At 39.0% G+C, this 23,227-nt stretch overlaps 1 protein-coding gene across 1 annotated transcript in view; it reads right to left on the bottom strand.

Moving 5' to 3' along the window:
* FREM2 (FRAS1 related extracellular matrix 2) overlaps window positions 1-23,227 on the bottom strand; it is a 328,691-nt gene that overhangs the window by 29,831 nt on the left and 275,633 nt on the right. The window contains exons 13-16 of the mRNA XM_036299332.1: window positions 21,537-21,695; window positions 19,778-20,081; window positions 16,134-16,265; window positions 14,421-14,752 (exon numbers count right to left, since the gene is read on the bottom strand). Of these exons, the coding sequence (XP_036155225.1) occupies window positions 14,421-14,752; window positions 16,134-16,265; window positions 19,778-20,081; window positions 21,537-21,695 (927 nt within the window). The remainder of the gene's footprint in view (window positions 1-14,420; window positions 14,753-16,133; window positions 16,266-19,777; window positions 20,082-21,536; window positions 21,696-23,227) is intronic.

Genomic DNA, 23,227 nt, shown 5'->3' with positions numbered 1-23,227 from the left:
CGGGGAACCTTGGCTTCCTCCATCACTGGAGCAAGCAAGCCTCCTGCTCGCTTCAGCTGCTTGGCTGCTGGCCGCCATCTTTGTTGGCAGTTAATTTGAATATCCTGCTGATTAGCCAATGGGAGGCATAGCGGAGGTATGGTTAATTACCATGTTTGTCTATTATTAGATAGGATAGTATTGAAGTCATAATTATTGCAATCAGAGAAGAGAAAGAAATAAAAGGCATCCAAATTGGAAAGAAAAAAGTAAACTTTGCAGGTACTATACACAGAGAAACCTAAAAATCCCACTCAAAACCTCCTAAACTGATAAATGAATTTAGTAAAAAGCCAATAGACATATAAAAAGATGCTCAATGTTACTAATCATGAGAAAAATGCAACTTAAAACAACAAGAAGGTATTATCTCACACCTGTCAGAATGGCTATTGTCAATAAATGAACAAAGAACAAATGTTGGTGAGGGTGTGAAAAAAGGAAATGCTTATGCATTGTTGGTGGTTTTGAAAATGGGTGAAACCACTATGGAAAATAGTATGGATGTTTATTCAAAAAAAAAACCAAAACTAAATATAGAACTAACTCCCTTATGACCCAGCAATTCCAGTTCTAGGTACCTATTAGAAAATTCACAACACTAATTTGAAAGGACATATGCATTCTTATGTTCATTACAGCATTATTTATAACTAGAGGCCCGGTGCACAAAATTTGTGCCTGGGGGGCGGGGGGGAAGGTCCCTCAGCGCAGCCTGTGCCCTCTCGCAGTCCAGGACCACTTGTTCCTTACAGCCCACCTGCTCGCTGCTCCTTACAGCTGGCTTGCTGCTCCTTAGCACTGCTGTGGAGGCGGAAGAGGCTCCCACCACTGCCTCTGCGCGCGCTAGCCATGAGCCTGGCTTCTGGCTGAGCGGTGGTTCCCTGTGGGAGCACACTGACCACCAGGGGGCAGCTCCTGCTGAGCGTTTGACCCCTGGTGGTCAATGTGCATCACAGCAACCGGTCATTCTGGTCATTCCGCCACAACGTTCGCTTAAGCTTTTATTATATAGATAGCCAAGATACAGAAGCAGACTAAGTGCCTATCAATCAATGATTGGATGAAGAAGTGGGACATATGTATTACTCGGCCATAAAAATGAATCAAATCTTAGCATTTGTGACTACAAGGATGATCCTAGATGATATTACTATAAGTGAAATAAGAAAGACAGAAAAAGACAAATACCATATAAATTTACTTATATGTGGATTGGATCTAAAGAACAAAATAAATGAACAAACAAAACAGAAACAGACTCACAGCTAGAGTACAAATTAATGGTTGCCTGATGGAAGGGTGTTTGGAAAGATGGGTGAAAAAGGTGACAGGAAAGGACCTGGAGAACATTAGACTAAGTGAAATAAGCTGGTCAGAGAAAGGCAAGAACCATTTGATTTCACTCATATATGGTATTTAATCAACAACATAAACTTCCAAGCAAAATAGAGAAAAACTCAGAGATAGAGAGCAGGCAGACAGCTCTGGGGTGTGTGTTGGGGGGGGGGGAGGTTGGTGGAGGATTGAGGAAGGTGGAGGGATGGAACAAAAAAAGTGGATTCCAAGATGGTGGCAGTTTAGGTTAAAGCTACACTGACCTTCTTCCAGACTAAAATGGAATTACAACTGAAATATAGAAAAATCATCCTAAATAACCATCCTGAAGACTAGGTGGAGAGAAGCCTTATAACTAAGGATGTAAAGAGGATGCCTCAATGACACTGGTAGGAAGTGCAGACATACAAGAGGGTTGGCCAGGCTCACACAGGTAGCAGCTGAAGTTCTGGAGAGATAATTCAGCTGTGGGGGGTTCCCCTGAGGAGTCTTGGATCTAAACCCCAAACTGGATCCCCCAGGTCAGAGCACCAGAACCAGGAAAGTTTTCCATATAACATCTGGCTATGAAAAGCAGCGGGGTTTTTGTCTGCCAGGAAGAGATGGCTAAAGATGGTCTCTTAAAGGGCCTATATACAACATTTCATTTGCCATTCACCTTGGGATCCAGCAGAGGGAGGGTAGAATGGACTAGAGCTGTGTGAGGAGAGTCTAAGGGTGGTTGCTCTGAGGAGAGAGTGGAAAAGACAGCTGCTTAGATCCCTATGCTGAGTCATCCCCTCATACTGCAGAAGCCATCTTTCATAGGCAGACCTTTCTTCTGTCTAATCCATGCAGTATTTGCCTGGGGAGAGCATAGCCCCACCCATTGGAATCCCTTTCACCTTACTCGTGGAACTTATACCCAGCTGAGGACTAAAGCTGGAGGCTCACTAAGTGACTGAGATTAACAGATAGCCTGCAGGTAGAGGTATATCCCTAGGTGCCTTGAATCTTTGCCTGACCTGCTCCTGGGCCTAGGACTACCAAAGTCAGACTTCAGTTTGCAACTTGGTCCTTTCACATGCAGCCAGGCCCAGCAGAGGGAGCCACAAGTTGTGGATCACTGATAACTCTAAACAGGTTGCTCAGGGCCAATCATAGACAATGTCTGACACTGGTCTGCAACAGAGTCCCTCTGAAGAGGCCCAGAGCCAATACACCCAGTGGCCAGCTTCACACAACAACAGAGCAGGATCTAATAAACTTCACAAGCAGCATATCCACAGGGAAATATTGGCAGGCACCAAAACATGCTGAAGTGAATTCTGTGTTGTGTGATCAGCACCTGCACAGCAGCCTGCATGCTGTGTTGGGGGTTGAGCCTTACTGTCAGCCAGGCTGAAGGTTGAGCCCATGCACGAATGGGCCAATAGCAATCAAGACTCAATTACTACAGAAGGGTCCTCACAAGGAACAATCTTAGAGCACCCAGTTCTGGTGATCAGGAAGACTGTGCCATTGGATCCCACAACTACCTACTACATAAGACAACCCTACCAAGAGTGAGTTCTAGAAGATCTATCTAATACATAGAAAACACAGAGAGACAGACAAAATGGGAGACAAAGAAACAGGCCTCAAATAACAGAACAAGAGAATTATCCTAAAGAAGAGCTAAATGAAGTGGAAGTAAACAATTTATCAGATATAGAGTTCAGAGTAATGATTATAAAGATACTCAACAGCATAGAAAAGGATATGGAAATTATAAAAAGGTCCAGTCAGTATATGCAAGCATATAGGCCTAACCAATGGACACGGACAACGGGGGGGGGGGGGGGGGGTGAGGGCATGAGCGGGGAGGGATAGGGGGTAACGTGGGGATAAGGACACATATGTAATATATTAATCAATAAAAAATATATTTTAAAAAAAGGTCCAGTCAGAAATGAAGAATGCCAAATCTGAAATAAAGAATACATTGGAAGGAGTAAACAGTAGGCTCAATGAAGCAGGGGATTGTACCCGTCATTTGGAAGACAAGGTAGAAAACAACAACCAATCAGAGCAGCAAAAAAGAAAAAAGACAAAAATGAGGATACTTTAAGGGGCCATTGGTACAACTTAAAGCTTAACAACATCCATATGATAGTTACACCAGAAGGAGAAGAGAGAAGGGATCTGGTGAAGGAATAAGACATAGAAGTCCAGGAAGCACAGAGTCTCAAACAGAATGGAACCAAGAGGCTGACACCAAACACATCATATTAAAATGCCAAAAGTTAAAGACAAAGAGAGAATCTTAAAAGCCTAGAGAGAAAGGCAGCCAGTGATTCATAAAGGAGCTCCCATAAGATTGTCAGCTAATTTCTCAACAGAAACATTTCAAGCCAGAAGAGATTTTCATGAAATATTTGAAGTGCTGAAAAACAAGGACCTACAACCAAGATTACTTTTCCCAGCAAAGCTATCATTCAAAATTTAAGGAGAGATAAAGAGGTTCCACACAAAATAAAGGAGTTTGTTATTGCCCACCCAGTATTACAGGAAATGATAAAGGCTTGCTTAAGATATTTCATGCAACTGGAAAGGGGAAAAAAAGCTGGGTAGCAATACTTATATCTGACAAAATAGACTTTAAAACCAAGGATATAGTAAGAGACAAAGAAGGATACTATGTAATGATAAGCAATACAACAAGAGGATATAACCCTTGTAAACATTTATGCACCCAACATAGGAGCACCTAAATATGTAAAGCAAATCTTGATAGACATAAAGGGAGAGACTGACAATAATACAGTCATAGTAGGGGATTTTAACACCCCATTGACATCAATAGATAAGTCTTCCAGACAGAAAATCAATATGGAGATGGCAGTCTTAAATGACACATTAGATCAAATGGATTTATTGATATCTTCAGAGCATTCCACCTCAAGGCAGCAGAATATACATTCTATTCAAATGCATGTGGAATGTTTTCTAGGAAAGAACACATGTTAGAACACAAAACAATTCTCAATAAACTTAAAAAGATTGAAATCATATCAAGCATTTTCTCTGAACATATTGCTGTGAAACTGGAAATCAATCAAAAGAAAAAAATTGAAAAACATACAAAGACATGGATGCTAAATAACATGTTCCTAAATAATGAAATATTTAACAATGAGATCAAGAAAGAAAACAAAAGACTTTGAAATAAATGAAAATGAGAATACAATAACAAAAAATCGGTGGAACACAGGGAAAGTGGTCCTAAAGAGAGAAATTCATAGCATTACAGTCCTATCTCAAGATACAAGAAAAAGCTCAAATAAATAATCTAACTTTACACTCAAAGAAACTTGAAAAAGAAAAAGAAAGCCAGAGTGAGTAGAAAGAAGAAATAATAAAATCAGCAGAAATAAATAAAATAGAGTTAAACAAAAATAGAAGTGATAATCATACTAAGAGCTGCTTCTTTGAAAAGATAAATAGGATTGACACACCTTTAATCAGACTCATCAAGAAAAAAAGAGAGGACCCAAATAAATCAGAAATGAAAGAGGAGAAGAACTGTCACTAATCATCACCTAACCAGCCAGAGGAAACACCACTGCTGCGAACAGCACCCACCAGAGGAGCCGCGGCCAACTGAGGAGCAGCCACTATTGCGACCACTTGAGGGGCAACTGCAGACCGAGGAACCACTGCCACCCAGGGAGCAACCCTGCACGACTTGACACCTAGATCAGTTGGGGAGACCAAAAATGGGTAGACAAAGAAACCCCGAAAGGAAAGAAAAAGATGACTAGCCAGAAAAGCGGCTAAGTGAAACAGAGGCATGCACTATGTCAGAAAAAAATTTCAGAATAAGGGTCCTAGACTGCATAAACCAGATGGAGGAAAAAATCAACAACTTATGTAAGAATCAAGAAGAAATGGATGAAAAAAATCAACAACTTATGTAAGAATCAAGAAGAAATGAAGAGTGATATAGCTGCAATAAAAAACACCATGGAAAGTTTCAAAAGTAGGCTAGGAGAACCGGAGGACCGAATTAGCGAATTAGAAGACAGGGAAGCAAAACACACCCAAACTGAACTGCAATTGAAGAAAAAAAGTTAAAGACAGGAGGAGAGTCTAAGGGAGCTATGGGACAACATGAAATGAAGCAACATACGAATAATAGGGGTGCCAGAACAATAGGAAGAGGAACAAGGCTTAGAAAACCTAATCGAAGAAATATTGTTCGAAAACTTACCTGATGTGGGGAAGAAAAAGTCACACAAGCACAGAGAGTCCCAAACAAGATGAACCTGAAAAGACCCACACCAAGACACATCATAATTATGATGGCAAATGTTCAGGACAAAGAGAGAATTTTAAAGGCTACAAGAGAGAGACAGAGTTACGTACAAGGGCTCTCCCATTAGATTATCAAATGATTTCTCAACAGAAACACATTATGCCAGAAAAGAATGGACAGAAATTTACAAAGTGATGCAAAGCAAGGGACTGTATCCAAGAATACTCTATCCAGCAAGGCTATTATTCAAAATTGAAGGGGAAATAAGAAGCTTCACAGAAAAAAAAAGAGGCTAAGCGAGTTTATCACTACCAAACAAGCAATGCAGGAAATGCTAAAGGGACTGGTGTAAAAAGAAGAAATGAAAAGGAAAGAAAGACACAGACACAAAAAATAAAAATGCCTACAAACAAGAACTTTTCAATAATAACTTTAAACATAAATGTACTAAATGCTCCAATCAAAAGACATCAAGTGGCTGAATGGATAAAAATCCATGACCCATACATTTGCTGTCTACAAGAGACCCACCTCAGAAGAAGGGACTCAAACAGACTGAAAGTGAAGGGATGGAAAAATATCTTTCAGGCAAATGGAAATGAAAAAAAAAAAAAAGCTGGGGTAGCAATACTTATATCAGACAAAATAGACCTCAAAGTGAAGGCTATAACAAGAGATAAGGAAGTCCACTTCATAGTACTAAAGGGATAGATACAACAAGAGGATATAACCCTGATAAACATATATGCACCCAATGTAGGAGCACCCAAATACATAAAAAAAAAACTCCTGGAAGATATCAAGGGAGAGATCAACAACAATACAATCATAGTAGGGGACTTTAATACACCACTGACATCACAGGATAAATCCTCTAGACAAAAAAATCAGCAAAGAAACAGCAATACTAAATGACTCACTAGACCAGATGGACTTAATTGACATCTTCAGAACATTTCACCACAAAGCCGCAGAATATACGTTCTCCTCAAGTGCACATGGGACATTTTCAAAATTAGACCACATATTGGGTCACAAGCAAAGTCTCCCCAAATTCAAGAAGATTGGAATCATGCCAAGCATCTTCTCAGACCACAATGGCATAATATTAGAAATAAACTACAATAAAAACAACCCAAAAATACTCAAACACTTGGAAGCTGAATAGCATGTTATTAAATATTTATTGGGAAGGAGATAATAAAGATCAGAGCAGAAATAAATGACATAGAGACCAAAAAAAAATAAGGAAGATCAATGAAACCAAGAGCTGGTTCTTTGAAAGGATAAACAAGATTGATGAACCTCTAGCCAGGCTCACTAAGAAGCAAAGAGAGAGGAACCAAATAAACAAAATCAGAAATGATAGAGTGAAATAACAACAGACCCCACAGAAATACAAAGGATTGTTAAAAAATACTATGAGCAACTCTACTCCAACAAACTAGACAACCTGGAGTAAATGGATATATTCCTAGAAAAATACAACCTTCCAAAACTCAATCAGGAAGAATCTACAAATTTCAATAAGCCAATAACTATGGAAGTAATTGAAGTAGGCATCAAAAAGCTTCCAGCAAACAAAAGCCCAGGGCCAGATGGCTTCACAGGGGAGTTTTACCAAACATGCAAGGAAGAACTAAAAGCTATCCTCCTCAGACTATTCCAAAAAATTCAAGAGGAAGGAACACTTCCCAGCTCATTCTATGAAGCCAGCATCACCCTCATACCAAAACCAGGTAAAGACAACACAATGAAAGAGAATTACAGGCCAATATCCCTCATGAACATAGATGCCAAAATACTCAACAAAATCATAGCAAATCGGATCCAGCAGTACATCAGAAAGATCATACACCATGATGAAGTAGGATTTATCCCAGGGATGCAAGGATGGTACAATATCCACAAACCAATAAACATGGTGCATCACATAAACAAATTGAGAGAAAAAAACCACATAGTCATATCAATTGATGCAGAAAAAGCATTTGACAAAATCCAACACCCATTTTTTATAAACTCTCAGCAAGGTGGGAATAGAGGATCATACCTCAACATAACAAAATCCATATATGACAAACCCACAGCCAACATCATACTCAATGGGCAAAAACTAAAACCATTTCCCCTAAGAACAGGCACAAGATAGGGATGCCCACTCTCACCACTCCTGTTCGACCTAGTACTGGAAGTATTAGCCATTGCGATTAGACAAGAAGAAGAAATAAAAGGCATCCAAATTGGAAAAGAAGTAAAACTGTCCTTATTCGCAGATGACATGATATTGTACCTAAAAAACCCTAAAGACTCCATCAAAAAACTATTTGACTTAATAAATGAATTTGGCAATGTATCAGGATACAAAATTAATGCCAAGAAATCTATGGCAATTCTATACACCAATAGTGAACTTACAGAAACAGAGACTAAAAAAGCAATCCCATTTACCATCACACCAAAAAAATTAAGATACCTAGGAATAAAGCTAACTAAAGAGGTAAAAGACCTCTACTCAGAAAACTGCAGGACGTTGAAAAAAGAGATAGAGGAAGATATAAACAGATGGAAGAACATACCGTGTTCATGGATTGGTAGAATCAACATCTTTAAAATGTCCATACTACCCAAAGCAATCTATACATTCAACGCACTTCCCATTAAAATGCCAACAGCATATTTCACAGACCTAGAATGAACGCTCCAAAAATTCATCTAGAATAAAAAAGACCCCGAATAGCTTCAGCGATCCTGATAAAGAAGAACAAAGTAGGTGGGATCTCAATACCTGATATCAAGCTGTATTACAAAGCCACAGTTCTCAAAACTGCCTGGTACTGGCACAAAAACAGATATATCAATCAATGGAATAGAATGGAGAATCCAGAAATCGACCCAAACCAATATGCTCAATTAATATTTGACAAAGGAGGCAAGAACATACAATAAAGTCAAGACAGTCTCTTCAATAAATGGTGTTGGGAAAATTAGACAGATACATGCAAAAAAAAATGAAACTAGACCACCAACTTACACCATACACAAAAATAAACTCAAAATGGTTAAGGGACTTAAATGTAAGATGGGAAACCATAAAAATACTAGAGGAATCCAAAGGCAACAAAATCTCAGACATATGCCGAAGCAATTTCTTCACTGATACAGCTCTTAGGGCATTGGAAACTAAAGAGAAAATAAACAAGTGGGACTACATCAAAATAAAAAGCTTCTGCACAACAAAAGAAACCATCAACAAAACAACAAGAAAGCCCACTGCATGGGAGAACATATTTGCCGATGTTATCTCTGATAAGGGTTTAATCTCCAAAATTTACAGGGAACTCCTCATACAACTTAACAAAAGGAAGATAAACAATCCAATCAAAAAATGGGCAAAGAACCTAAATAGACACTTTTCAAAAGAGGACATTCAGAAACCAAGAGACATATGAAAACATGCTCAAAGTCACTAATCATCCAAGAGATCCAAATCAAAACAACAATGAGATATCATCTCACACCTGTCAGAATGGCTATCATAAACAAATCAACAAACGACAAGTGCTGGAGAGGATGTGGAGAAAAGGGAACACTCGTGCACTGCTGGTGGGAGTGCAGACTGGTGCAGCCACTATGGAAGACAGTATGGAGTTTCCTCAAAAAGTTAAAAATGGAACTCCCATTTGACCCAGTGATCCCACTTCTAGGAATATATCCCAAGAAACCAGAAACACCAATCAGAAAGGATATATGCACCCTATGTTCATAGCAGCACAATTTACCATAGCAAAGATCTGGAAACAGCCTACGTGCCCATCAGCAGATGAATGGATTAGAAAACTGTGGTATATCTACACTATGGAATACTATGCTGCTGTAAAAAAGAAGGAATTCTTACCATTTGCAACAGCATGGATGGAACTGGAGAGCATTATGTTAAGTGAAATAAGCCAGTCAATGAAAGAAAAATACCACATGATCTCACTCATTTATGGATAATAAAGACCATTATAACTGATGAACAAAAATAGATACCGAGGCAGAGCAGCATCAAACAGACTGTCAAACTACAGTGGGAAGGCTGGGGAGTGTTGGGGGGCGAGAGGAGGGTAAGAGATCAACCGAAGGACTTGTATGCATGCATATAAGCATAGCCAATGGACATAAGACACTGGTGGGTAGGGGAGGCTGGGGGAATATCAAGGGGAGGGGGGAAACGAGACATATGTAATACTCTTTGTAATACTTTAAGCAATAAAACAAAATTAAAAAAGGAAATATAACTACAAAAATGATTTTAATATTAAATATTATTAGAGAGTATCCGCATTTCTTTTTTCTTTGCAAGTAAAATCCTGAACTTTTGTAAGAGTAATGATTTGGGAGTACTGGGTCGAATGGGAGTTCCATTTTTAACTTTTTGAGGAAATTCCATACTGTTCTCCTCAGTGGCTGCACCAGTTTGCATTTCCACCAGCAGTGCACGAGGGTTCCCTTTTCTCCACATCCTCTCCAGCACTCGTGGTTTGTTGATTTGTTGATGATAGTCATTCTGACAGGTGTGAGATGGTACCTCATTGTCATTTTGATTTGTATCTCTCAGATGATTAGTGACTTTGAGCATGTTTTTATATATCTCTTGGCATCCTTTATGTCCTCTTTCAAAAAGTGTCTATTTAGGTTCTTTGCCCATTTTTTGATTGGATTGTTTATCTTCCTTTTGTTAAGTTGCATGAGTTCCCTGTAAATTTTGGAGATTAAACCCTAGGAATATATCCCAAGAAATCAGAAACACCCATCAGAAAGGACATATGCACCCCTATGTACATAGCAGCACAATTTACCATAGCTAAGATTTGGAAACAGCCTATGTTCCCATCAGCAGATGACTGGATTAAAAAACTGTAGTACATCTACACAATGGAATACTACGCTGGTGTAAAAAAGAAGGAACTTTTACCGTTTGCAATAGCATGGATGAACATTTTACTAAGAGCCTTATACTGTAGAGCATTATACTAAGCTAAATAAGCCAGTCAGAGAAGGATAAATATCACATGATGTCACTCATTTGTGGAATATAATGAACAACATAAACTGATGAACAAAAATATATCCAGAGACATAGAACCACTGAACGGACTGTCAAACCTCAGAGGGAAGGCAGGGGGGGATGGGAGGGGGGGTGTGAGAGATCAACCAAAAGACTTGTATGCATGTATATTAGCATAACCAATGGACAGGGACACTGAGGCAGTGGGGACCTGTCCTGTGGGGTAGAGGTGGCCGGGGAAGGGTCAATGGGGGAAAAAGGAGACATATGTAATACTTTAAACAACAACAACAAAAAAGTAACAATTTGACTCTTAAAACTCTATTTCATTGAAATGTAAGCTCTGTATCTGATGCCCTCAATAGGTACTTCGTATGATCTCAGGCATAGGGTAGGTTTTCATGGAATATGGCTTTAATTTATGAATGTACAATAAATCAAATGGCTAAAACAGAAATAGTCATAATATCAGTTAAAACTAGCTGTAGTCAAATTGCAAAAACTTAATATTTCATTTGTTGTTAACAGATAACCATCCTGGACATTTCAGGTGATTCTTTCAGTTTGCTAACTCTTTTGTATAAGTTAAAAAATCTGAATGTGGGCAATTGGGGAAGTCAGAAAACCCTTTCAAAGAATGTTAGAAACAGCTTTTTAATAACAAAGAAAAACACAGGAACTTGGCAACATGTCATGGCAGTAGCTTTAGCTACAAAGAACACATAAATAAAAAAATCAGTTTTGCATCCTGTTGTTCCTGGCAGAAGTAATTACCAGTTAGTAAAATTTGTGTGCACAGTGATTACCTTGATCTAAGTGCCAAGTCTAATGAAGGACTAGAGGAAGGAAATTAACATCTGTTAGATGCTTAGCCAGGGCTTTGTGGAATTGTTAGAAAAACATAGGCCCGAGTCAGCATTGGCTGCTTTAAGGTGTTGTGCAATGGAGTGGTCAAAAATATAAAGCTACTATGAAGCACATTTACCTATGTTGATGATTTACTTTTATTTTTGCCCATTTTCCCCATCCTAAATGCAGAAATGTAAAAGTTTGTAAAATTCTAAAGTAAAATGTGTTCACCAAGTATTTAGTTTGCTCTCCTTTCAGGTGTGTTTCAATCTGATTTGCCAGTGCTCAAATGAAACTGTAGTCTACTGTTGTAAAGACATGTATTTGCATAATTTTACCAACAGTGGATGTGGATATAATCTCGCACAAATTAATATGACTGCTATTGGGCAGCATTCTTGTACCCAGCACAGAAGGAAAAGTTTATTTGCCTTTTTTGCAATAGCACCTGTGACGATACCCATTCCTCACATTCACCCAATTAAATGACCTTTTAATTCACTCAATTAAATGTCTAGATAAGTAACAAAATATGGTTAAGAGCACAGGCTTACAAGTGACTTTCCCAAACAAGCCATTTGAAATCTCTTTGCTTCAACTTTCTCATCTCTAAACAGGAGACAAAATTAGGTCCAGCCATTTGGCTCAGTATATAGAGCATTGGCCTGTGGACTGAATGATCCCAGGTTCGATTCTGGTCAAGGGCATGTACCTTGGTTGCAGGCTCAATACCTACCCTAGTCGGGATGCATGCAGAAGGCAACCAATCAAGGTATCTCTCTCACACTGATGTTTTTCTCTCGCTGTTTCCCACCCTCCCTTCCACTCTCTCTAAAAAACAAAAAACAAAACACACACAATAAAAAACAAAACAAAATAAAAAACAACAATGAAAAATGTCCTTGGGTGAGGATTAACAAACAAAACAAAAATAAATAAATAGACAAAATTAGTACTTGTTGCAAGAGTGTTGTTGTGAGGACAGACTAAGTGGAAATATGTAAGGTGCTTAGAAGAATGTCAGGCACATAGTAAACATTAAATAAATGTTATTACCATCATTATTGTTATTGTTAGTACAATTATTAGGTATTTTTCTTCTTTAGAATCCCAAACTAATGGGAAAAATTAGAAAAATATCTCAAAGGGTTAGATTTCTTCTACTTTAATTTATATTTTCTTCTTCCACACCTCTATTTAAAAATGGGTGTGGGTGGGTGGTGGGGGCCAGGGGGTGGGATATAGGAAAACATCAATAGCTGGGGGAGAAGTTTAAGCCCAAGGAAAAAAGTACAGGAAAATGAGATTGTCTTTTCTCTAAGACACATGGTTTCATTCTAAGAGAGTAAGCAACATGTTTTATTAGGTTGTTTTGCCATTCATGCTGATGCTTTTAGAATTTTATAATAAGGTCCTAAAATTTTAATGATTTACACTGCTTCTCTATCATGGTTATGTTATTTTTAAATTTTATTTTAAACTAGAGGCCCTGTGCATGAAATTTGTGCACAGAGGGAGGGAGTGTCCCTCAGCCCGGCCTGCACCTTCTCACAATCCGGGACATATTAGGGGATGTCCAATTGCCAGTTTAGGCCCAGGATCGGGCCTAAACTGGCAGTCGAACATCCCTTTCACAATCCTGGACCGCTGGCTCCTAACCACTTGCCTGCCTGCCTGATCGCCCCTAACCACTCACCTGCCTGCCTCATAGCCCCTAACCACTTGCCTGCCGACCTGATCTCCCCTAACTGCTCACCTGACTGCCTGATCACCCCTAACTGATTGCCTGCCTGCCTGATTGCTCCTAACTGCCTCTGCCTGCCTGCCTCATTGTCCCTAACCACTCGCCTCACTGCCTGATCACCCCTAACCACTCTGCCTGCCTGCCTGATTGCCCCTAACTGCTCTCCTACCTGCCTGATTGCCCCTAACCACTCTCCCTGCCTGCCTGATGGCCCCTAACCGCCTCTGCTTCGGCCCCCACTGCCGCAGTTTTGTCCAGACGGCCATCTGGAATGATGTCCCAAAGGTTGTTCGGTTGTCTGGTATAATTAGCATATTACACTTTTATTATTATAGATAATGGAAAAGCAGAACAATCTTTTCAGAAGAAAGTCATACACAAACTGGTTAATAATTGGATGTTTTGATAATTCTTAATTGCATACTCTTTTATTCTGTATTATGTAACTTAAGCCTCTCAGGCAGGCAAAACTTAACTGAAACCTGCAAGTTGCCAGTTTTCACCTAATACAGAGTAGAACCCTAGGCAACTCAACTTCGCATCATAACAATGAGTTTTCTAGCTAGCAGTAGTAATGAAAAGAAAAAATACTGACCTTAAAAATTAAATAGTGAAATTTTGATTTTAAAAAAGGCACCAGGAAAGGATAGTAAATTTAGCTGAGCATTTTATGGTAAGATTTGGCTGGAGAGATGAATATAGTAGAGGGCAACATTTGCATTAAAAATGTCCTTGATACACTGGAGAAGTGGCCAGATATAATAGGATAAGCCTTAAGCAGGTAAGTGCAGGGCTTCACTAGAGCAGCTATCTGGGTTGTATAAATAAAATATAGAAAAGTGTGTCAGAGGATGTATATTTTGAAAACTAATTAATATTTGGATTTTTATTATATCATAGCAGATTCAGAATGTTGTTAAAAATAGATATATTTTGACACATTGTTCCAGAAATAGACATGACTTTTCACACCATTCATGCCAATTATTTGGTCCCTCTTATACCTAATGAATTATATCACCAAGAAGGAAAACTGGATTTGGGATTTAGTCCAAATCTATGTAACTGAACAAGCCAACTGGTTTATCAGTGACCAACATTTAGATGTTAAAAATTCATACCTGTCCATCTGTTCCAACAGTGCCTCCACAATCAGTGAGAAGTTCTGACATGTCATAGTAGCTAACAAACTCCCACAAACAGGCCTCTAGGTTCAGATTTCGGTAGAAGCGTAAGGTACTTGAACCTCTGATAGATGAACTGTACTGATAAGGATACATCTCTCCAACTATTTCTGGTTTTTTTCTAGCATCAGTCAAAAAACCATGATGGGTCTTTACTTCAGTATAATCCAGGAGATTTGAGCACTTGTGGTTTCCAATTCGTGTGCCATCAGGGCTGAGGGTGAGCTCGAAGTTGGAAAGTTCTTTAGTGGAGATCACAGGGAGCATGCCTATAAGGAATTGTAATCATTGTTACCATTCTTTTTTTTAAAAAAATTATCTTTATGCTTGAAAGTATTACAGATCTCCTTTTTTCCTCCCACAATTACCCCCTCCTCCCGACTCCATCCCTCCCAAAGCCTTCACTGCACTATTGTAAAGTGTCCATGGGTTATGCATATATGCATATAAGTTCTTGGGTTAACCTGTTCCTGCCTCTCCCCTGCTATGCTCCCCTCCCTTTCCCTCTGTCTGAGACTCTCCAGTCTGTTGCATGTGTCCATGTCTCTGGATCTATTTTGTTTGCTAACAGCGAAGAGCTTAGAACACTTTCTAATTTCTTTATCTCTTGAGAAGATAGTCATAAAATACTGTAGAGCAGTGATTGTCAAAGTAGTATCTTAGTACCCCTTGGGGTCTTGGGAATTTTTCAGGAGATCTATAACATTAAAGCTATTTTTGTAATAATACTAAGAAATTATTGGACTCTTCCACCTTATTCTCTCACTGTGGTAGATCCGTTTTAGCCTGAAGGGTTTCTCCTCTGCCCTTTGCACCCCTGAGTCACATATCCAAATGGACCTATAGAGAGAGTGAGCTAATGTGGGACCAATGTTATGTTGTAAAGAGGTACAGATTCCTGTCAATCTAATCTGCCTGCTCAAAACAAATTTGGGTTTATAAAAAACAGACAAAACATTTTATAAGGGTGGGGGAGTTTACCTTGTAGTTTCTGATAGTACCTAACATTTCATCTCTCTTAGCTACTTAAAATATAACTAGCAACCGAGAAATAACAAATAATTACTTCAGGTGTAAAGTGAATTGAGTGGAATACAACTTGGAAATGTCTTCTGTATGTAGAAAAATGTTCATAAAGTATAGGTAAAATTATTGACTCACAAATTCTGGCCATATTTCCCTACCCAGAGAAAATGAACACAAAATACAATAATGCTAGTTGCATTCTTAATTTTATTTCAGTACCTAAGAAATGTCTTAGTTATTGCAATAAATATTGGGAGAGATTTCTAAAACTACAGCTATGAAATAGCAAATACATGTTGAAGGCGAACATTTGAGATACCAAAATGCTTTACTATAAGTCCAAGATCAAAAGTTTTGAAGACATATTTGTGCTATTTCATAATAGCTAGCATGTTAACCAACATTGTGTTTTGACATGTGTTAAACTTACCTAATTTTAGAGAATGCTTAAAATGACAGAATGTTAAATGGGCAGAAAGAAAGCAGAAACATTTGAAAGAAACAGAAAAACTTGAAGCTCAAGTTGCAAATAGAGCACTTATTGTCTGCTTAGTTAAATAGAGTATACAGTAAAATAAACCTGGTAATAAACTTTCCATGACTTTGTTTACTGAAGTCACCTACCGTCTGTGTGTGGCATCATGACCGTGAGCCTGATAAGGTTTGTGTACTCCGGGTCCTCGGGGCCCATGTAGCGCAACTTAGCTGAAAATGGCTCTGCTCCCACTATCCCTGGCACCCGAGGCTGACAAAGACCTAAAAATGAACACATTTATGCGAAAAGTAGGTAATGGACAATGTCTGAAGAGTATTTTAAAAATAGGCACTATGATTTTTTCATGTATTTTAATATTCTCTCTGGACTCAAGGCATTGCTGAGAATAGAAAGCAGAAGGAAGCAGAAGACCATGGTTTGAGAAGTAATTACAACAGTTTACTGGCTACTTCCTAACATTTGAGGTATTTTTAAAGCATTTGAGAAAATATATTTGTTCAATGTGATTTAATATGTGCTGAATATTCTAGGTTGTGAAGTATAGTCACAAAATTATCTATAATAATAAAAGCGTAATATGCTAATTAGACCGGACAGCTGAACGACCTTCCAGATGTCTTCTGGATGTCTTTTGGACAAAGCCACTGTAGCGGGGGCTGAGGCAGAGGTGGTTAGGGACAATCAGGTAGGCAGGTGAGCAGATAGGGGTGATCAGGCAGGCAGTCAGAGTGGTTAGGTGTGATCAGGCAGACAGGCAGGCAGAGAAGTTAGGGGCAATCAGGCAAGCAGTCAGAGTGGTTAGGAGTTATCAGGCAGGCAGGAGAGCAGTTAGGGGCAATGAGGCAGGCAGGCAAATGGTTAGGGGCAATGAGGCAGGCAGGCAGAGGGGTTAGGGGCAATGAGGCAGTCAGGCAAGTGGTTAGGGGTGATCAGGCAGGCGGGCAAGCAGTTAGGGGTGATAGGCAGGCAAGCAGTTAGGGGCAATGAGGCAGGCAGGCAGAGTGGTTAGGGGCGATCAGTCAGGCAGGCAGGTGAGCAGTTAGGAGACAGTGGTCCCAGATTGCGAGAGGGATGTCTAACTGCCAGTTTAGGCCCAATCCCTCAGCCTAAACCAGCAGTTGGACATCCCCAGAGGGGTCCTGGATTGTGAGAGGGTGCAGGTCGGGCTGAGGGACCTCTGCCTTGTGCACGAATTCATGCACCGGGCCTCTAGTCCTATATAATAAAAGCCTAATCTGCAAATTGACTGAACAGCAGAACTACTGTGACCACCAGGGGGCAGACCCTCAACACAGGAGCTGCCCCCAGCCCGCAGGCCCCAGACCAGCAAAGGCGGGTGCCAGCGGGGACTCCCTGATCCCCCCATCGGTCACCCCACAGATTGGTCCTGATCACTGGCCAGGCCTAGGGACCCTACCGGTGCACAAATTTCATGTACCAGGCCTCTAGTTTAATATAAAGTATGAACAGACACAGTATGGATGATTGAAAATCAATGGAAAAAAAGTAAGTGTAGTTTAATTAAGTGATTTGATGTTTACTCTAAACATTAAATACACATTATTTGATCTTATAAAATATACATTATTTATAAGCTAATAAAACTAAAAAATGCACTCATTTTTAAAACAAAAACTAATGTGTCTTTGAAATAAGATAACAAAATATTTAGTTTTCTCTATATATGTAATTTCTTACAGTATGTGTATTATAAATTATAACTCATTATTTCTCTTCTCTCTCTCTCTCTCTCTCTCTCTCTCTCTCTCTCTCTGACACTCAAGAATTTTGACATGAAAAATCTTTCTCCAATATTTACTTTAAGGTAATTTTAATGTTTTCATTTTAATATCATGGAAGGGACCGAGATGCTGAATTACAATTTGAAGACATCTAGAAAATATAATTTTCAACTGGTACAAAATTGGGGAATTAGGTACTCATTAGGACAGGAATAAAATCAGAGGGCAGGCATCAGTATTTGGGCTGTTTTATTAGTAGGACTTATTTTAAGGTATTTCTTAATTTTTCTTTTTTTGGTACCAACTCAAAAGTTTGGTTTTAAGAGAAACTTAAGCACCATATGTTTTAATCCCAATAAAAGGGCATATTTACTATACATGATATTAAAAAAATATTGATCCTTATTACATAATGGGGAGGTGGTACAAATACATTTCTTTATGCAGTAAGTATACTTCTAAAATCTTGTATGCAAATAGAAGTTTTAGAAATAGAATCTTATAAATAAACATTTATTTTAAAATCTAATTTAAAATGTTTTCTGTAGAGTGAAGGATTGGTTTATAAAGTGGATTTCCTATCTTTTGTTATCTTTAACTATATCCTATTCTCCACCCCAACGTGTCAAACTCCAGTCCTGAACACAATCTCCCTTGCATTACCAAGGTCTGGGCACTTGTACATACTTCTCTACCTGGATGATACCTCCTCTTCAGTCCCCAGCAAACTCCTACTCATGCAACAACCAACTTGGAATATTTTAGCATCATATATGAGCCAATTTTCTAGGTCTGAACCTTGTATACTATCTGCTTCATTTTCTGGTCCTCTCACATGCCTTCCATTTCTCTGCTTTTAGTTCCCAGACTATTCCATGTTTTTTTCATGCTTCTCTGAGTCATTACTCATGCCTTTTTCCCTCTGTTTTCAAGATTCAGATTAAGAATCTCCTGTTTAATAAAACCTTTCCTGACCCATTCTGGGTAGAACTAAACACAACCACTTTTGCATTTCTGTGCCCTGTCCAGACTAAACATTGTGTCCTCAATTTGAGTTTAAACTCCTTGAGGACAATAATCTTGCCTTATTTATTTATTTTTTAAAAATTCTGAGCATAAAGCACTTATATGCCAGCAGAAAGTCTGGTGTATGATAGGTGATTTTAAAATGTAGAATGAACAAATATTTGTTTTTAATAAATATATTAGAATGGATTATTATTTTTAAGTACTTATTAGTACAGCATATTATAAAATACACTAGTGGCTCAGTGCACAGAATTCGTGCATGGGGAGGAAGTCCCTCAGCCCAGCCTGCACCCTCTCCAATTGGGGACCCCTTGGGGGATGTCTGACTGCCTGCAGTTGGACATCCCTCTCGCAATCTGGGACTGCTGGCTCCTAACCACTCGCCTGCCTGCCTGCCTGATCGCACCTAACTGCCCTCCCCTGCTGGACTGATCTCACCCCCAACTGCCTTCTCCTGCCAGCCTGATCTCGCCCAGTCTCTGTGTCTCTTTGTTTTTCTCAGCAGTCCTCCAGGCCTCCCTGCCTCCCTGTCTCCCTCTTCCTCTTTCCCGGTTGGGAGGAGGCGGGGCCAGTGGGGGCTGCTCCACCCTCTGCTGACCCTCCCTTCCATCCTGGCCTCTTCAGGCCCAGTCTGTTTTGTTTCCTCATTCTGAGAGAGTGAGTTGGGATGGAGGGAATCAAAGGGAGAAAAGGCTGTGAGCTGGTGGGCACTGTGTGTGTCTGTGCGTGTGCATGGTTGTGAGTGAGTGTGAGTGAGTGTGAGTGAGGGAGGCCCTGCCTCCCTCGTCCCTGTCTCCACTGCCACAAGTCCCCACCCACCAGAGCCTGCTGCACACGCAGCCTGGGCATTAGGTAGAGTCTTCAGTTGTTGTGGATGTGATAGACCCAGGGTTTTTATATATTAGGACGGGGCATTTGAAAAAATTAATAACCAGAAATTAAACATTTATAATATGCCATGGTATCCCAATGACCTTTGTGTGAAAATAGGAATATGTTACCTTCTTCTTTACTGATGGTTACAATAGGGCTCATCAGCTCCAGGCCTTCATTGCCATTGGTATTGACAGCACGAGCCGCACACTGTACCCTGGAGCCAGGTTGAAAGTATATGGAGTCTAAAGTGATCATCTTGGATGATGTAAAATAGGTGTCAAAGTCCACTTCTTTCATGGGGCTGGTAACACCATCAGTGCCAGTGGGTGCACTAATCAGCCATCGGTACAGAGTCAAAGTATCATTGATGTTCTCACTTGTACAAATAGAACCTGTTTTGTCATAGTTTGAATATTTAGGATTGCAAGCCTATGGGGAACACAGAACTCTGTTAGGGTCACATTATAGAATAATGTGTAAACTATTCATCTCCAATTCCATCATAGTGCTTTCACTGATGCTTTTCCCCCCTTCCTACATGCTATTTGTGCAACCCTCAAATTTTTATTCCCAGCCATGATAGCTCTTATGAACTCTAATCTTGCATTTCAAACTTCTATTGGATGTTTCTATTTCTAAGTGATACAAGTAAAAGTGTTATTCATTTCTTGAATCCTCAGAGTTGTCCATATAATGGTGGGATAGAGACTCTTTGTTCCTTCTCTGTCTCCTTTCCTTCTTCCCTCCTTTCTCTCATCTTGCCCCCCACATCCAATGGGTCAGTGAACTTGGTTGATTCTTATTTTGCAATATTTCTTAAATTTCTCCCTTCCCATTCCCAATACCACCTCCCTAATTGAGGGCCTTTCTAGCCAAGTGACACACTGCTACCATGATAACACTCCAACACAACTTCTCCTCTCATGAAATTCTATGCAAGAACTCCTTGCTACCCAACAAATGAAGTCCACATTCTTTAATGTAACATTTAAAGATCTTTATAACTTGACACCAAATTATTATGTTTGCCTTGTTAATTCAATAAACATTTATTGTGAACCCATTTTATGTAGGTCATCATACCAGGGCTGTTCTGATATAAAAATAGGCCCCAGTTTTTGCTCACAGGGAGCTTATAATTTAGATTTAAGTGTAGGCAAATAAAAGTGGAATAATAATATTCCATTCTTTAACTTGGTTGGTGTGGCTCAGTTGGTTGGAGCATTGTCCCATACACCAAAAGGTCACCGGTTCAATTCCAGGTCATGGCACATACCCCAACTGTGGGTTCGATCCCAGGTTTGGGCACATGCAGGAAGCAACTGATTGATGTTTCTCTCTCACATTGATGTTTCTCCCTCTCTTTTCCTTTCTCTCTAAAAGCAGTGAAAGATAATATGCCACTTTTTTTGCTATTCTTCTGGATGTAACTTATAATGCAATTACTTCTTCCTGAAATGACTTTCCCTTATCTGACTCTTCTTTCAAACTGAAATTCCACCGGACCATCCTAAGCCTTCCCTTGTACATAGAGCTGCATTATTCTTGTGAATATGTTCATATTTTGTCCCATAGTAACTAATTTTCACATGTTTTTATCTTTTTTATTTTTTGATTTCCCTGAGTGCAGAATCCGACCCTTATTTATTTTCCTATTAGTGACAGACACTGAGATAACATGAAATAAAAATCTATGTACACATCACTTAATTAAGCTTTGTTGGATAAAGGAAGAAAAATGAGAACTTTGATTAATACCATATTTTCCTTTTCAAAGTAGTATTTTCCCACTTTTATTTCTTCATGTCAAAGCTAATACTATATTAGTTAAGCTAGAATTATTTTAAGTAATTATTTTACAATTTTCTTTAATTTCCTACTCACTGTGATACAGATGACAGGATAACCAGACACAGGTCCAGCATTCTCTTTAGCTCTGGAAGTATCATCATACATCAATAAGGACACAATTTGAGGGATAGAAGGAAAAGTGACATCTGCCATGTTGTTCATTTCTTCTATATACACAATGGCTTTTGTCACCTAGTGGGAAAAGATAATTATCTGTGATTATTAAAATATTTGACTCTTAGTAGTTCTATTGCACAGAACAATGCCATGATGCTTGGCAAGTCCCTGACTTCATCATGATAAAATTGCCACACGCAGATACCTTTCAGAGTGACAGATCCTGTATGGTTTATTCTATGTGACTCTGGCACCTTGGCCATATCTTATGGTATCAGGGAAGGGTACCTGAGCCCAGGGCAGTATGTGTTGAACAAAGGCCCATGAAGCATTTGTGCTCTAATTTTTTTCTATAAATTGTGATGAAAGTAGCTAAATCTGTCTTGGAGTTGTTACGTAGAAGATCCATAAAAAAAGTCAATTAGTTGATAGTGGGAGAAAAGCTAAAAGACACCCTGAAAGAAGGTAGATCCTAGAGGTTATGTGATAGTTTGGGCTATGCTGAAGTTAGTGCCAGTATAAAAGCAAAGTTTAAATGGTCAGAGCTTGAAGGAGCCTGAAGCACAGGCAGAGGGAAAAGTTGAGTCATGATAGGAGAGGAACCTGTGAACATGTGCTGCTGGTAAGGTAATCAGAACACCTTGCTGATAAATTTGCCTTAGCTCCTGAATACTCTTCCAATATCTAACTACCATAGTTTCCAAATCTATATTTGTAAGTGCGTTCTTAAAAAAGCTTTTATTACTTGAAGTGAATCTCAGTTTCTTTCACTTAAAGAAGTTTAATAACATGCTCCATAAAAATAACAAAAGACTAATTTTTATGTGATCAAGGCTTAAGAAAAGATTTTCTGCTCATACTTCTTTAATTTTAAATATGACTTTAAGAAAAGCAAGGCACTGTCGCAGAAATATCACCAAGTAGTAAAAATTACAAAATGGTAACCCATACTTATGGAAGAAAATCTCTCTAATTTGATCTCATAAAAATAGTGAAACAAATAATAAAAGAAATAGAGTAAATTTAAGCATAGATATTATAAATATTGATCTGTTCCTAAATCATTTAGCTTTAAAAATTATTTTAGGCCCTGCCGGTGTGGCTCAGTTGGTTTGAGCATCATCCCATGCAGCAAGAGATCACTGGTTTGATTTCCAGTTCAGGACACTTGCAGGCTGTAGCTGATCGATGTTTCTCTCTCATCAATGTTTTTCTCACTCTCTCCCTTTCTCTTCCTCTCTCTCTAAAACCAATAAAAACTTATTAAAACATTGTTTTGCGCTTAAAGGTAAAAAAATGTTTAAATTTGTTCATCTTAATGCAACATAAATTAAATAAAAAGAAAAGAGGTGTTAGAACTGTAACATTTTGGGCTATGCTGAAGTGAGTGCCAATAAATGTTATATTTACTCTGAACATTAATTTAATAAAGCTAGGTTGAGAAGGTAAAGATTTTTTGAAGATTAGCAAACTATTTTGTGAATTAAAATGTGTGTTTTAATGAGTTGTGCACTGAATTAATGGTCTCATCTTTGTGCTGAGATGATGCTTTCTCTCTGGAGATTAATTCTAGATTGCTGTACATGGGCAGATGTAGGGCTCAGTGA

Source organism: Myotis myotis, unplaced genomic scaffold (genome assembly GCF_014108235.1).
Source record: "Myotis myotis isolate mMyoMyo1 unplaced genomic scaffold, mMyoMyo1.p scaffold_m19_p_3, whole genome shotgun sequence".
Lineage (NCBI taxonomy): Eukaryota > Metazoa > Chordata > Mammalia > Chiroptera > Vespertilionidae > Myotis > Myotis myotis.
This window is presented reverse-complemented; position numbering and strand designations above follow the sequence as displayed.